The sequence below is a fragment of the Melanerpes formicivorus genome, unplaced genomic scaffold, assembly GCF_026170545.1.
Source record: "Melanerpes formicivorus ecotype bairdi unplaced genomic scaffold, bMelFor1.0.p_v2 SCAF_1, whole genome shotgun sequence".
Lineage (NCBI taxonomy): Eukaryota > Metazoa > Chordata > Aves > Piciformes > Picidae > Melanerpes > Melanerpes formicivorus.
This window is the reverse complement of record NW_027142353.1, coordinates 5579185-5596826: the sequence shown is the minus strand read 5'-3', so window position 1 is coordinate 5596826 and position 17642 is coordinate 5579185. Positions and strand designations below refer to the sequence as shown.

The 17642-nt window shown below is 40.0% G+C and overlaps 1 protein-coding gene across 8 annotated transcripts in view; it reads right to left on the bottom strand.

Moving 5' to 3' along the window:
* Nucleotides 1-3284: 3284 nt before the first annotated feature.
* Nucleotides 3285-17642, bottom strand: part of SCEL (sciellin) — a 95503-nt gene continuing 81145 nt past the window's right edge. For 6 of the 8 annotated variants that reach the window (XM_068156862.1, XM_068157130.1, XM_068157047.1 and 3 more), the window contains 5 exons: nt 17309-17398; nt 11539-11613; nt 10152-10260; nt 7022-7124; nt 4982-6493 (listed from right to left, as the gene is read on the bottom strand). In XM_068156862.1, coding sequence (XP_068012963.1) covers nt 6099-6493; nt 7022-7124; nt 10152-10260; nt 11539-11613; nt 17309-17398 — 772 coding nt within the window. In that variant the 3' untranslated portion in view covers nt 4982-6098. Of the gene's footprint in view, nt 4961-4980; nt 6494-7021; nt 7125-10151; nt 10261-11538; nt 11614-17308; nt 17399-17642 lie in introns of those variants that run through there. The other 2 variants (XM_068157403.1, XM_068157308.1) reach the window with 2 other exon arrangements.

Below are 17642 nucleotides of genomic sequence, written 5' to 3'. Positions count from 1 at the left end.
CTCTTGGGACAGACAGACTGTCTAGTCCCCCAGGAGGACCTCTCTGTGGTGGGGCAGCTATTCCTTAACCCACAACAAAGTTCTATGGGTGGAAGTTATGACAGATTAACATTTTCTGGAATATGTATCTTACAGTCAAGTTTGAGCACTGATTTTAACAGCACCATTATTTATGGCAGCACTACTACTTTCTAAATTCGTATCCCCAGTTTTCAAAATCACCAACTCTACTTGTCCTTAATTGGCTTCTTTGCATAATATATTCACCTTTTTCTTTTCTTCTATTTCTGCTTCTTTTGGGTATTTTGACATGTGAACACTATTTTTGTTTCCCCCTCCTATTAGGAAGAATGTCTTTGAATGCCAGAAAAAAAATTTTGCCATTTCTTTCCAGAAATTATTTTACTTCTTTTTTTGTTGTTGTTCCTGAGTAGGTCATTTTGAAATGTTGATTGCCATTGTTTTGACCACAATAGCTGTATAAGCTTCCTAAACAGGTGTCTGATGACTGCATAGTAATGCCAAGACTCAGACCAGTGCGTTTGACAGGATTTTTCTCAGATACTGACTCTAACAGGACAAAACCAAACAGTTTTAAGTTTTGGCACAGGGTATGAGACTAGCTGTCAATTTATAACTGACATAGTTATAAAAACTGTGAGAAATGGTACCTTTACAAGTAGTCTGCTTGGAAAGGGGAATGAAATCTGCTTTTTTTAAAGCCAGTTATGCAGGTGCAGCAGTACCACCCAGAGGCCACTGCTGTGCTGGGCACTGCATACACAGTAGTTGCATTCCAAAACAGCTCAGAGATTGGAAAGGCAAAGAAAATACTCAGGTTTAGAAGAGATCATTACATGAAGGTATTTCTAGTACTCTCAAATGAAAAACCCCAGTCTTCCTCACCATCCTACTCCAACCAAATCTGAGTGCAGACAACTCTAATGTTGCTAGAAAGAAGCATTGTGTAAACACAGATAAACAGAGAATCATCCGAGCTACATTTAATCATGAATTCAGTCACTCAGATGAGATAAAGAAATTCCAGGATCTGTTCTTTGCTTCCAGGATTGTCTGTATGTTTTGTATTCAGCAGTCATTCCTGAAGCGACAATAGACGCACAATGAATGTGCAAGCAGTGCAACCTATTCTGTGGGCCACAAGGATCCACCCTGCATAGGTCTGGGAACACAACAAAAATGTTAATGGGAACATCTTGTTTATTCCATACACTAGCTTGTTCCACTGTGTTGTGCAACTTGGTTAAAATACAGCTACATTTGGGGAAGAAATTGAACTTGATCCACTTTCTGGGCCAGTAATCTGCTGAAAGAGAACACCACTACCACAATTTTAAAAGGTGGTAGTTAAAAGGAGATTTTTGAGGAGGTCTGATCCTAGCAGCGTGTGCCTAACACATTTTGAGAATATCTGCATGTTCATCTCCCTGACATGCAAAGAATGTTTCTAAGTCTCACTTTTACTAATGCAGGAGATTAGAGCCAAGTTGCTCAGACCAGCCAGAGCACAGTTGGCCTTTGAAGTCAGATAAGGAAATATCTCATGACTTTAAGACTTCAGTGATTCTGCATCTGTTGAGCAGATAAATGGAGTTAATTTTGTCATCATTTTCAGATTCAGCACATCAAAATCACCTAAGTATTAAGTATCTTTGTCCTTCTTTATGGAATGAAGGTTGTCTGTGCTGATACGCTGCTGTGGAGAAAAACAAGGTGTTCTGTTGCAAAAGAAGGGAGCAGAAGAGGCTACATCTCTCCCTTGTAGTTTGATCTCAACTGAACTGGAAGCTAAAACCAACTGCTGGTGTAACGGAGTAGGTATAATGAGCAGTATGCAAGTATGATCAGAAAACAAAACCAAACAGGAAAGTGAGTACTTTTCACTCTAAGCAACAGGACTCTGTTAGAATATCCAGGGGAGCCAGCAGGGAATGAGAGTTCTGACCTTTGTATATATTTTGAGTAACTAAATTAAACACATGAAATTATCCCAGCCTGATCTGCATCTCCATACCAAGGGGTAATGAACAGAATTGACCTCCTGAATAAAAGTAAAGTCCTTCTGATGTTGACCGGCTGTTTACAAGCCTAGCTAAGGAGGGTTCACCAAGTAAAGGAGAGCATGTCTTGCCATACTCACAGAGATGTTTATTTCAAGAGGATGTGGGGACAATGTTACAGGTGTTTGTCACCTTGTGCCAAGCACTGCTAGAGCGGTTGCTCAGGCTAAGTGCACTGTGAGACCCTACAGAATATATTAATACAAAAAAGCTGTTCTCGAGGCATTCCTTGTCCTTGTAAATATCAGTAGCTTTAAAGCCATCCACGAATTTAACTGCATCTGTATTATGTGCATTATTTCACTCTTTTCCTCTTATTTCTTGATTATTCCCTCTGTAGAGCTATGCCCCAGCTTTGTAAAATAAAGTATCCATTACACACTGAAAATATGGGCCTGATGAATCAAAACCCCCCACATAATTTGGTGCATCATCTCTCAGTACAGCTTTTCAGTCCAATTTAATGCTTTATGGAAGATAATGTGTTCATTAAAACAGCTGCCAGCAAACTGTTCATTCGGATTGTTCCAGGGAAGCACTAGTCAAAGACAAATAAAACACCACATGCTAATGATATGCAAAGAGGACAAAAACCCATTAAGTTTTTATACATTGGTATTGAGATGTTAATATGATTTTTTTAATGAGTACTGCCATGCCTGCTTTTACATGGTAAATATCAAGCACCATGTGGGGGGAAGATCTGAACTTTCTCTCACCATCACACTGTTTCTTTCCACCAAACTTGCAACATATAAAAAGAAAATAAATTATAAAAATGGCAAAATTACCAGGTCTGTTCAGCAAGGATGAATTAATGAGCACAGAATTATGATTTATTGTTTCTTCTTGCTACTTCTCTGTCAGCGAGCATTTAAGTAGCAGATATTTGGATCCAGACTTTGCTCCTGGGGTCTAGTGGAGTGAAATTAAATACCTCATCCTCTCAAGCACTAGGAAGCCCTGGATTCTAATGTACTGGCTTAAATGAATAGCTATCATCTTCTGTGGCAGCTGAGCCTGAGCAATAACTTGGCCTCTGAACAGGATGAAATTTGTGACCCCAGTATTAAAATGTTGCTGGTAATTTTCTCCACCTGTTTTGCAAGTGTCATTTTTTGTTTCTTGGTAAAATTTCCAGGGCAGTAATAAATATAGTTTGATTAGAATATGTGATCAGCAAGAGACATACACCAGAAAAAGTATCTATAATAACAGGTTTATTAAAGCTACTGCCATTAATTTATAAGACATTTTCATAAAATCAAGAAAAACTATCTACTGTTTCTTGGCTCCTTTGTGTATCAGTCTGAACATGTTTTAAGACAGGACAGAGAGATTACATCATTACTCAACTGCAGGCTCAATGGCTTCAAGTACACAGACATCCATACCTGCTCTATTCACTACTTGAATGTACCGACAAGGAGAGAAAGTTTGACTGGGACAGCCACTCAGCAGTCTAATATTAATCTATGGCTTTGATGCTTTTCACCTTTCTACGTTCTTGCTCAGGACCAGCAGTCTCTGAGCACTCTAATTCTGACTTGGTCCTATTCAAGATGTCCTTTCAAGAAGCGATGTAAGGGAGTAAAGTCCCTTCTGAATAACCACAATCTAAATCATCTCATGGAAGAAACTAGTAGCCAACATCCTTCTTTGTGCAGTAAACTATGGAACTATTTATTATTTTAGGCAAACAAGGCAAAATGTATTATGAGAAAGCATGAATTCTTCTTTCTGTTTTTATACTTCAGTGCAGAAACACGGTCCAAAAAGGGGAAAAAAATAAAAATTACCTTCACTGTAGTCTCAAAGGAAAGAGTTCCTCTGGCCTAATGTAGATGTCTAGAAATCTGAACTATTCACTCCAGGTAGCTTTGCAAAGCATTGGAAAGTATATTCAAAGCATGGTTCATGTCATGGTGTAATAGATGTTTGCAGTCTGACCAACTGAAACACTTCCTAAAAGTGTCTACTTCTCTATATAGTTATGAAGACAGAATAGAATAAGTAACTTGGAAGTAGGTGTCTATGCTGTAGATATTTAGGCAAGATGAATCCAGCCAAGGTGTTTAAATAGATTAATAAATTAGGAAAGATAAATACAACATAATGTCATACAAAGTTTGTGTTTCATGATTTCTTTGCAACTATTATGTGTGTACTTCATTAAGAAAATGATAATGCAATAGTTACCAGAGTTATGAACATGGAGTGGGATATTTCTAATTAAAACTCTCTATTAACTCTTGTCTAGAATCCCTCCACAGAAATAGGGATGCATTTTCCAAAATGATTTGTTCCATCTTATAGTTGTCGTTTAAGTTACTTGGGAAGAATCCTTCTCCAGAGACTGATGTCGTTCCTCAAAGTTACAGAGTGAATTCACCTCACTTTCTATGAAAACAGTAGTTTAAACTGAATAGCTGACTTTTAAATGACTAACCTGTGATGAGATTAGTCCCATTCATGCTATATAAAGATAACAGCTCTCAATATCTAAGGGGATGTGTTTTCAGTAAAGAGAATACAGCCCCTTCATGAGTGTGTGCAAGTATGTCCTGATGTTTGGAAGACGTCAATAAACTAGCAGTAGATTTCCACACAGTTTAACAGTTTCACAGATCTGATTGATATACTAAACAATATCTTGGTTTGCTTCCTGGAATGTGTGCATGAAAAGGCATCTAAATTCTCATGAAATTAATACCTTTGGGAACCATGCAGTAGGCCTTCATTTAAAGTATTTGTTCCTAGCAAAAACACTTAATAATTTTCCATAGTGGTTTGAATTAACAGGACAATTTACTTAGCTAAACACTAGTGGAACTTCTGTATCGTGCTTTCTGTATGTCAGAATTAGTAGATCCATTTTTCTGAAAGAGAAAAGATTAGTCAGAAATACCAAGTCAGTACTCTCTACATGTCACACAAGAAAACTTTAGATACATTTCTTTTTATTCTTTTTTTTCCCCAGAAAATCTACTGCAGTCAGTCTGGCAGTCTCCTCTTGTCATTTGCTGAAACAGGATATGTCAATTTATAATGCTTAATATATAGACCTTCAGTATGTCTTCTACAGTTTTATAACTGTCACAATGCCTTATTAATTTTATAGTCTTGATTTAATTGCAAAAAAATCACTCCTCCCACCAAATTTTGTAGTGACATCACACAAAATATTTTAACAAAACAAATCAATATGATTTTAGTTAACATGATCTTATCTTAGAAGTGCATAGGTAAAAAACAGCTTATCATAACATTTCATCACAGGATCACAGGGGTTGGAAGGGACCTCCAGAGATCATTTAGTCCAACCCCTCTGCCAGAGCAGGACCTTAGAATCTTATGCATCCAGATGGGTCTTGAAAGTCTCCAGAGAAGGAGACTCCACAACCTGGAGTGCCCGTTCCAGTGCTTTGTGACCCTTACAGTATAGTTCCTCATATTGAGGTGGAACCTCCTGTGCTGTAGTTTATATCCACTGCCCCTTGTCTTATCACAGGGTGCAATGGAGAAGAACCTGTCCCCTCCCTCTTGACACCCAGCCCTCAGATATTTGTAAACTTTTATTAAATCCCATCTCAGTCTTTTCTCCAGACTAAAAAGCCCCAGGTCTCTCAGCCTCTCCCCATAAGGCATGTATTTCAGTCTCTTAATAATCCTTGTAGCCCTCTGTTGGACTCTCTCAAGTAGATCCCTGTCCCTCCTGAAGTGGGGAGCCCAAAACTGGACACAGTATTCCAGGTGAGGTCTCACTAGGGCAGAGTAAGAGGGAGAGGAGAACCTCCCTCGATCTGCTGGACACACTCTTCTTAATGCACCCCAGGATCGCATTGGCCTTCTTGGCCTCAAGGACACATTGCTAACCCATGGATAATTTGTTGTCCGCCCGGACTCCCAGGTTCTTCTCCACAGGGCTGCTCTCTAGCAGATCACCTCTTAACCTGTACTGGTGCAGTTTATTATTCCTTCCCAGATGCGGCACTCTGCACTTATCCCCATTGAACCTCATGAAGTTCCTCTTTGCCCAGCTCTGCAGTCTGTCCAGGTCTCACTAAATGACTGCACAGCCTTCAGATGTAACAGCCAAGCCTCCCAGTTGGGTATCATCAACAAACTTGCTCCCCCCTCATCAATATCATTGATGAAGATGTTGAACAGCACCGGACCCAGCACTGATCCCTGGGGGACTCCACTAGTCACAGCTGTCCAGTTGGACTTCGTGCCATTAAGCACCACTCTTTGGACTCTATTTTGTAACCAGTTCTTAATCCATCTCACGGTCTGTTCTTCTATCCCACACTTCCTGAACATGCTCACAAGGATGTTATGGGAGCCATCTCTGTTTCCATTTGTCTTTATTTGGTATAAAGGTACTGATTTGTAGTATTGTGCCTTAATAACTGTCAGGAACAGAGAGGATTTAATATATAGCAACTCCTACACAAATTAATGAAACAAAACCTTTATTCTTTGCAGCCTTGCACATTTGGATACACACTGTGCTCCTCACAATAGTAAGAATGGCATTCACAGTGTATTTTAATTTAATAGATTTTGTACTTTTTCTTTATAACTAGATTAGGTGAAAATACCTCAAGAGCCCTTGTTATGAATTTCAGTAGAACAACATGGTTCTCATATGGCCTTGCAATTTATTTGTGTCCCTTTCAGGCAAGATGCCCTTGCCTTACTGCAGGTGTCTTCATTGACTGCACAAGTAGGATTCTACACTCATAGGTACTGAGTAATTATTTCATCTAAAGACTGGGGTCAGATGTCATCCTTAATCACCCAGTCTCAATGAGTGAAATACTTTGAAAATGTTTAAGAACACAGAAATAAGCAAAAGCAATAGCTGTGCTGTAATATATTGAAGTTATTGAATGAAGTTCTGCATATTGTTCAGTTCAATATATCTTGCATCTTACCTTTAACTTTGGAATAGCAAGGTTCACAATGCACAGTCTGTCTGTAGATCCAAATGCTATCTCCTGCTTTCAGATCCTCCAGTGGCCTTTTACATACTTCACACTTCACCATACAAGTAACAAGAAAAATTAAAATTAAGTGCTCCTTTAATATACATACCCAACATGCTGTCTTTAAAGAAGTAACCTCATACCAGACTAGGGGTTATAAGTACTGCAATATAATCAAATCTGAGCTCTGAATGAATAGCTTTGATGAACAGTGAAAATACAGCTTCTAAATAGGACTGCATTTTTTCTCTCTCTTTTCTACATAAGCTGTTAGTATTAAGGTACTAGTAAAAACAGACTGCTCTCTTCACCTCTTTTATGTTTCCTTGTATAAACCAGCAAAAAGATGGGCATCCTTTCAAAGCTTTGATAAGCAAGAATAGAAAGAATAGAACAAACCAGGTTGGAAGAGACCTTCAGGATCATTGCATCCAACCCATCATCCAACACCACCTAATCAACTAAACCATGCAACCAAGCACTCTATCAAGTCTCCTCCTAAACACCTCCAATGATGGTGACTCCACCACCTCCCTGGGCAACCCATTCCAATGGGCAATCACCTTCTCTATGAAGAATTTCTTCCTAACATCCAGTCTGAACCTCCCCTGGCACAGCTTGAGACTGTGTCCTCTTGTTCTGGTGCAGGTTACTTGGTAGAAGAGACCAGCCCCCACCTGGCTACAACTTCCCTTCAGGTAGTTGTAGAGAGCAATAAGGTCTGCCCTGAGACTCCTTTTCTCCAGGCTAAGCAACCCCAGCTCCCTCAGCCTCTCCTCATAGGGCTTGTATTCCAAACCCTTCACCAGCTTTGTTGCCCTTCTCTGGACACGTTCCACCAAGTCAACATCTTTCCTAAACTGAGGGGCCCAGAACTGGACACAGGACTCAAGGTGTGGCCTAACCAGTCCAGTGTACAGGGGGAGAATGACCTCCCTACTCCTGCTAGCCACACTGTTCCTGATACAGGCCAGGATGTCATTGGCCCTCTTGGCTGCCTGGGCACACTGCAGGCTCATGTTCAGCCTACCATCAACCAGTACCCCCAGGTCCCTCTCTGCCTGGTCGATCTCCAGCCACTCTGACCCCTGCCTGTAGCACTGCATGGGGTTGCTGTGGTCAAGGAAATAAGGACCTTATACTGCTGTCAGCTACATGCAAATCTCTAATGGATACAGGGCATTTGTAAGGAGCTAAATGAATATTAATGACATGAAATTGCACTACTTAGCTAAATACATAACTGCAAGCGTGAAGCACAGACCTACACTGGTTGTTTAATTTTCTGCCAGTGCTCTCATAATTGGGTGCCTATACAAAGCTTCAGCTCAATTTTGCTGGCTGGACTGGTTCCCACTTGGGAACAGGTAGCAAAAAGAATATAATCTAGAAAATAAGATAAAATACTTAACAGGTAGTTCAACCAATACTAATGTGATGCTGCAGTATATCTATCATAAGGAAATTGCATATTGTCTGGATCTTGGATCTAATCATGTTGGAATGGAATGGGATGGGATGGGATAGGATAGGATAGGATAGGATAGGATAGGATAGGATAGGATAGGATAGGATAGGATAGGATAGGATAGGATAGGATAGGATAGGATAGGATAGGATAGGATAGAACAGAACCAAACCGAACCAAACCAGGTTGGAAAAGACCTTTGAGATCATCGAGTCCAACCTATCAACCAACACTACCTAATCAACTAAACCATGGCACCAAGCGCCCCATCCAGTCTCTTTCTGAACACCTACAGTGATGGTGACTCCACCACATCCCTGGGCAGCCCATTCCAATGGCCAATCACTCTTTCCATGAAGAACTTCTTCCTAACATCCAGCCTAAAAAGGGCGCTAACCAACATCCTAAACACATAAAAAGCCCATTCCTCTTTATGTGGGATTATGTATCTGAGAAGAATGGAAACATACCAGAGATTGTATTTACTTTCAATAATTGAGGAAGTATTGCATAGTGATTTCCATGAAAATAAATAAATAAATAGCATTTCTAATGGTCACAAAGCTCAGAAAGTCCACATGAGATGAAAAGCATATATAACTTTCATAGATGTTAAGTACAATCTTACTGCTGTATTCTGCTTTGGGATACTTTCCATGCAATAATTGGGTAAAAGAACTGCTGTCATAAACAGAAGTAAAAGCTGTGCAAGACTGGGGAGAAGGATGAGCTAGGCTGATGCAGTGATTTTGCCAAGTATTGTTCATTAGAACAACAAACTCTGTGTGGAGATGCAAGCAGATTTAAGACAAATGAGGCAGAAAGAAAATAGAGTGAGTGCTGGTAGGTGTAGCCTGAGAAAAGTTTAAGAGCAAATTTTAGGCTGAGGGTTTGGAACGACAAGAAACAAAAATTTCTCATGTGCTTCCATTCTTACTGGAAACAGGAAAAGGGAAATAAAAGGTTTACATAATTTTTAATGAATAAGACTGAGGTAAAGATACCAACTTTCAACACTGTTTTATCCCACAGCAGAAACTATGCATAATATATACAGTTTAAAATCTTTCACATTAGTTGGTAAAATTATTTAACTTCTGTGGCTTAAATACTTCTTACTTATGTGTTTCAGTGTGGTTTCTGCACCAGCTATGGTTTTAGATGTCAGCTCATCAAGAACATGCACAAAACTTCATAAAATCACCAAACAAATCCAAACAGAATAAAATACTGCAATATGAAGAAAGTGTAAGCAGCATATAATTCACTATATCAGACTGGAAATCTGTATAACTGAAGGCTTATAAATGTGTGGGACATTCAGGATACATTCCAAGGCATCCTTTATCCTCCTGGTTGCAAAAGAGGAGAGGGGGAGGGAGAGTAGAGAAAGAGGGAGGGAGAAATATGGAAAGAAAGAGGAAAGAATTGTGTAGGGATAAAAGAGATTAGTATTTCCTACATTAATCTTCTCCTCTAGTGTGCAAGAATTCCTATTTTCTCATCTGGAGAAAGTATGAGGTCTAAATATTCTCTTATTATTATATGTGTAGTTCAATGCAAGCATTACCTTCAAATGATATTTCTTAGTAGCAGGTGAAATCTCCTTACCTTGAAGCAAGTTGAATGACAGCAAATCTGCAAGGCATCTAAGATCATTTTGGCATCTATGCCCAAGGGCTTCCTGCAGTATGTACATATATCTTTTCCAATTATACTCCTGTGTATAGAATGCAACATCAGCTGTCAGAAAAAGAGCTACCATTGAAATCTCAAGGAGAAAATTGATAAGCTCAGTGTGCTACATGGGAAAGAGATTTGTATACAATAAAATGGCCATAAATGGAAAAATGTTATGTATATATATTCCCTTCATTTTGGTTGACAGGTGTAATATACATGCTCCTGTGGTGGGCAAATTGCTGAGCATAATTCTCAAGTAGCAAGACTACCTTGATAGAAAGCTTGGCCTTCTTTGGTGAACTGAATTATTTCAAAGAGTAATGAGACTGTATTAAGCTGCTGAATGTCTGGGAGCATGTATACTAAATGGGGATGAAGTGGAAGGTAATGGTTTTAATGTTTTAATCACAAAATTAAATGGGTACTTGAATTTAATTATTTATTTCATTATTTAATCACTGTGGTACAGAATTCTCATCTATGTTGCTATAGTGCCTGAAAACATTTCTGATTTTCTTTGGAAAAGAAAACCATATTTTCATGGCAGTTATAGTGAGCACATGTATAGCACTGCCTACCTGATCATAGAATCAGTCAGGGTTGGAAGGGACCACAAGGATCATCTAGTTCCAATCCCCCTGCCATGGGCAGGGACACCCCACACTAGATCAGGCTGGCCAGAGCCTCATCCAGCCTGGTCTTAAACACCTCCACGGACAGGGCCTCAACCACCTCCCTGGACAACCCATTCCAGGGCTTCACCACTCTCATGAAGAGAGTGAAGAACTTCTTCCTCACATCCAGCCTGAACCTAGCCACCTCCAGCTTCACTCCATTCCCCCTAGTCCTATCACTACCTGAGATCCTGAGAAGTCCCTCCCCAGCCTTCTTGTAGGCCCCCTTCAGATACTGGAAGGCCACAATTAGGTCACCTTGGAGCCTTCTCTTCCTCCATATCTGTACTTAAAGTTGGTCATTACATTAACCATTCTCTCAAAGGAAGGAAAATCTGAAGGGTGGGCAGCTGCCTGAGGTAGAAACCTACAGAATCACAGTCAACTCTATCACTTAAAGCATTGTCGGTTGTTTCTATAGATATTTTTAAATGTCAGCTGGCGAGCCTAACATAGCATTAAGCTGCTGAACTGTGTTAATTATTTGATGGCAAGATCCCAGTGAAAGAGATCTCTATGAAATGTCATGTGATGAGCTTAATGGTGACATCCACTGTTATCTTTTTAGTCTGAACACTTGATCACTTATGCAAAATGTTTGTGTCCTTTGATTCTTGGCAATGCTGTTAATGTGTACTTACCGATCAGAAGTAGAGTAAACAGTTTTGATAGTATTTCCAGTAACATTTTCTTCATAGGCACCATAAGATGGTTTGCTGTGGAGCAGAGAGTGCAGAGCAATCACTAAACAGTACTTACTATTTTTAAAGGTTTCACTACACTGATGATAATATGCCAATTAAATTAATGTAACATGCTTGTAAAAACAAAAGCCATCGTACTTGGTGGTGAGGGGTTTTCTGTATTTTCACAACCATCAAGAAAAATATATCAAATAAAATAGCATCAATTAGAAATATAATGTCCTCAGGCTGTTGTTGAATGATTCTTCAATATTTCAAAATCAAATCCACAAGCCCATGAAGAAAACCCTACATGATGGTATTGGATTTGCCTGTGCTGATATCCGAGGCCGAACGATACGTGTCAGGAAACGGTGACACACTGCCTTCTCCTACATTTTCCCTTTCCTCCCCCTTTATTTCATTCCCTCAGAGAGCTGTCAAACAGCCAAACAAAATTGCAACATGTCCCCAGAAGTAAAGTGAGGGTCTTTATGATACAGGCTGTTCAGTCTGTGATTTGTCTTCGCTACAGTAACTGTATTGTTCCTTGTATCAGAGTAGGAAGGAACATACTGAATTTAACTATCAGGGAAATTGAATCTTCCTTTTTGTAACAGTCCCAGTTCTAGCTGCTTAACTGTCAGTTTTGATTGTATGGAAAGGAGGAGTATGTATGAGACAGCTGAAGAAGTGTTGTCATACATGTTTTGTGCATTTCTGAACTGATTTAATTATCCTATTCCTCTAAAAATTCATAAGCTGTATGGTAATTATTACTCGTTTCATTATCAATCTTGAATAATGCTTGGCAATGCTAGAAACAGTTTTTTTATAATCATTTTGTATTTGTAGAATATGTTTTTGCCAGGGCAAGTGTAACAGACGGATAACATGCATGTGGAAGGCGTTGCATAGCCCAGATACACTTTCTACATGCTTGTCTTTCATAATGTGTATATGTTGCCTTTGATTTGTAAGCAATGCCAGATATGCATTAAAACTGTGTAGTTACTGAGAAGCTCAAATGGTAAATGTTTTATTTGTGTGACTTGCTGGAACGAGTCCAGAGAAGGGCAACAAAGTTGGTGAGGGGCTTGGAACACAAGCCCTATGAGGAGAGGCTGAGGGAGCTGGGGCTGCTTAGCCTGGAGAGGAGGAGACTCAGGAGTGACCTTATTGCTCTCTACAAATACCTGAAGGGGGGTTGTAAACAGGCAGAGGTTGGTCTCTTCTCCCAGGCAGCCAGCACCAGAACAAGAGGACACAGTCTCAGGCTGCACCAGGGGAGGTTCAGGCTGGAGGTCAGGAGGAAGTTTTACACAGAGAGAGTGACTGCCCACTGGAATGGACTGCCCGGGGAGGTGGTGGATTCGCCATCACTGGAGGTGTTCAGGAGGAGACTTGACAGGGTGCTTGGTTACATGGGTTAGTTGGTTGGGTGGTGCTGGATGATAGGTTGGATTCGATGATCTTGAAGGTCTCTTCCAACCTGGTTTATTCTATTCTATTCTATTCTACATTTGTTATTTGATAGTAATGTAGCAAAGCTGGGTTTGCTCACCACAGAGAAAGTATCTCCTCTAATGAATACCCCAAAACTCCACTTACATTTCAGGCAAGATGCAAGAAAGCTTAGTAAGTAGGAAAGCAAACTGAAGCAAAACAAACTGAAGCAAAACAATCACCTTTTGAAAGAGTTTTTTGGCTATTTTTTCCCCAACCAAGCTTGACATTTGCACAACACACACCACAGAATGGAGTGTATTGATGATGCAAATGCCTAAATTTCTTGATATAGTGGAAAGTGGTATAGGAATATCACTTCTCTGTTCCAATGAAGTACGGCCCTGTCCTTCTTTTTGATGTTAAGCTTGTTCTTCCCAAATCTTCCATTTAACTCACTGTATTTAGCTGCAGAATCTGGAACTGAATCAGGCTGACATTTTAAACCATCTAGTTAAATCGGAATGGAATGGAATGGAATGGAATGGAATGGAATGGAATGGAATGGAATGGAATGGAATGGAATAGAATAGAATAGAATAGAATAGAATAGAATAGAATAGAATAGAATAGAATAGAATAGAATAGAATAGAATAGAATAGAATAGAATAGAATAGAATTAACCAGGTTGGAAAAGACCTTTGAGATCATCGAGTCCTATCATCCTACCTATCATCCAACACTATCTAATCAACTAAATCTGCTGGCCATGCTTCTTTGGATGCAGCCCAGGATGTAATTTGCCTTCTGGGCTGCAAGTGCACATTTTCAGCTCATGTCCAGCTTCTCATCCACCAGTATCCCCAAGTCCTTTTTGGCAGGTCTGCTCTCAATTTCATCATCCCCTAGCCTTTATAGATATTGAGGTTTGCCCTGACCTAGGTGCAGGACCTTGCACTTTGCCTTATTGAACCTCATGAGATCCTCAGCCCACTTCTCTAGCCTGTTGAGGTCCCTCTAGATGGCATCCTGTCCTTCACTCTTATCAACCACACCACTCAGCTTGATATCATCTTTAAAGTTGTTGAGGATGCACTCAGTCTTGCTGTCTGTATCATTGATGAAGATATTGAACAGCACTAGTTCCAATGCACATCCTAGATGGACACCACACATTACCCTTCTCCATCTGGACTTCAAGCTGTTGACCACTACCCTTTGTACACCATCATCCAACTAATTCCTTATCCACTGTGCAGACCACACATCAAATCCACATCTTTCCAGTTTAGAGTGAAGGATGTTGTGGGGGACTGTGTCAAAGACTTTACAAAACTCCAGACAGATGACATCTGTTGGTCTCCCCTTGTCTGCTGATGTAGTTACACCATCATAGAAAGCCACCAGGTTGGTCAGGCAGGACTTGCCCTTGGTGAAGCCATGCAGGCTATCTCTAATCCCCTCCCTGTCCTCCATTTCCTTTAGTATAGCCTCCAGGAAGATCAGTTGCATGGTCTTCCCAGGCACAGAAGTGAGGCTGACAGGTCAGTAAATTCCAGGGTCCTCTTTTTTACCCTTTTTAAAAATAGGTGCAATGTTTCCTTTCTTGCAGTCTCCAGGGACTTCACCTGACTGCCAGGAATTCTCAAATATCATGGAAAGTGGCTTTGCAACTCTGTCAACCAACTCCTTCAGAACTCTGCGATGCATCTCATCAGGTCCCATAGATTTATGTACATTCAGGTTCTTCAGATGGTGTTGAACTTGATCTTCCCTTACACTGGGAGGGACTTTACCCTGCTAGTCCACACCTAGTGGTCCATTGACTCAAGAGAGGGACAGACTAAGATTGCCTGTGCAGCCTGAGGCAAAAAATTTATTGAGTACCTCAGCCTTTTCATCTGTTAATACCAGATCTCCATTCTCACTCTTCAAAGGGGGCATGCTTTCTTTAACCTTTCCAGTCTGAAAGCTTGACAAGACACTAAGTTAAAACTGAGCCACAACACATCTTGAGAACTATGTATCTAATTAATTTATTCTTTCAGTTCATATCACCCACTCACTTGCTATGGTGTGACTTGTTTATACAGCAAACCACTCAACCATAAATACTTTAGAACCTGTTGCATAAATCCTCAGAGAATAACATGCAAAGACCATTGATTTAGTAAGCTTTTATGAATTAAACTGGGATTGGAGCTTCAGGCAGGGGGTACACATTTTATCAAGTGTAAGTTAACACTGTGTATGGAAACTCATTCTTTGTGTTTCAATTCTTGTATTATTCTGTATTTTAATTTTTCAAGACAATCTGACTATTACACCTCTGAAGATGTATGTCTGCAAAATGCTGCAAAACATTGGATTTTTTTTCCTGTTGAATATTCTTTTTGAGACCTGAAATTTATGCTGTTTGGATTTCCTTTTATTCTCAGATAATTTTTGTGCTTGGCCTTCAGGACCATGCAGAAGTTTCAGAACACATGAATTTCAATGACACTTCAACCTCCACCAGAACATGTATGAAAATGAGACATCAAAGACTCTGCCTCGTCCTACCCACACCAAGGCTCAGGTGTACAAAAGTTCAAGGACTGGGATACTGATGATAGTTCCCATAAAGTGATTGCTATTTCCCCTTTTCAAGTCATCAACCTCAACCCAGGCAGTTCACAACTGCTATACAGCAATATGACACCTTACTTACCAGACTATGTCTTTTAGCAATACTGTCTACATTAATCCACATAGATGGGTGGGTTGGTACTGAAGAGAGGTTTTCCTAATCCTAAAAGGTCTTTAATTCAAGAATTATACATTATATTTTTGTTGCCATAGTTCTTGAAAATACATTTTGACTCTGATGAAAAATATATGGTTTCCTCTCTGAAATTACATCTGAATACATCCCAGACCATGCTTTTAAATGAAAACCCTACCCTGCATAGCAAATGGAAAACATTGGAGATTTTTATTTTGAGCATGTTTTCTCCATATAAGAACTTTTTAATGACATATAGACATCAGTTATCCTTCTCTATCCCCAAAAGCTAGGAGATGGATAGGCTGACCCGGTGTTCAATTAGTTCTACTAAATATCCCTGCATTACATTTTTCATTGTGACAGAATGCATTCAGAGCAAGAGTACTGCAAAAGAAATAGAGTAGAATAGAATAGAATAGAATAGAATAGAATAGAATAGAATAGAATAGAATAGAATAGAATAGAATAGACCAGACCAGACCAGACCAGACCAGACCAGACCAGGTTGGAAGAGACCTTCAAGATTATGGCGTCCAACCTATCATCCAACACCACCTAATCAACTAACCCATGTAACCAAGCACCCTGTCAAGTCTCCTTCTGAACACCTCCAGTGATGGCGATTCCACCACCTCCCCGGGCAGCCCATTCCAATGGGCAATCAATCTCTCTGTGTAAAACTTCCTCCTGACCTCCAGCCTGAACTTCCCCTGGCGCAGCCTGAGACTGTGTCCTCTTGTTCTGGTGCTGGCTGCCTGGGAGAAGAGACCAACATCCGCCTGTTTACAACCCCCCTTCAGGTAGTTGTAGAGAGCAATAAGGTCACTCCTGAGTCTCCTCCTCTCCAGGCTAAGCAACCCCAGCTCCCTCAGTCTCTCCTCATAGGGCTTGTGTTCCAAGCCCCTCACCAACTTCGTTGCCCTTCTCTGGACTCCTTTCAGCAAGTCAACATCCTTCCTAAACTGAGGGGCCCAGAACTGGACACAGTACTCGAGGTGTGGCCTAACCTCTTTAAAATATCAGAAACACAGCTCTTTGGATAAGAGATGACACATGAGTTGAGATTCACCCCATAAAGCTCTAGGAACCTAACAAGGAACTTGAGTGAATAGAGTACTGTTTTCTTTACAGCCTCAGCAAGAAAGAAACTGCCTGAGAGGGTGGTGTATCTACTGTGCAGGAAATGCCTTTCCTCTTTTATTGTTTGTATATGAATTCTGGCTTAACCACTTCCCTAAATTTCATGCCTCAGCTACATCTCTAAAGCTACACAGGGTATGTCTGGTGCTCCCCATTCTGCGCACTAGAGCTGTGTGGGCTTTGCGAGCTTCTCTGTGTGTGATCCTGGAAGCAGAATTCAGAAGGGGACTGGCGTAATTCCAGGGACTGTTGTGAGGTTTCTAAACATCCCTGAAATGTCATGCATGAAGATGATTTCTCTTAATTTTTTTACTTTCTATTTTTCACAAAATGGCACTTCAGAAGTTATAGTTCTCAATTATTGTCCACAGTACCTGGCCTTTCTTTCACTGTCACTGGAGTAGTTTGTTTCTGGGAGATTATTTGGAGTCCTTGGAGGATTTTCATACGCTTGCTCAGTTATCCTAAAATAAATAAATAAATAATGAAAAAATAATACATAAATAAGTGTATATGTATATGTGTGTGTGTGTATATATATGTATATAAAAGAAACCATGCCACAAGAAAACAAACACTTTTAAGAAAGCATTTTCAGTTATGCAGCTTTCAGTTACAGTCAGAGACATAAATCTGGAAGCTTGGCCTAGAAACAGTAAGTAAGATATTTTTTTCTTTTACTTGCTGTTGTTAAATTGTTGCATGTGA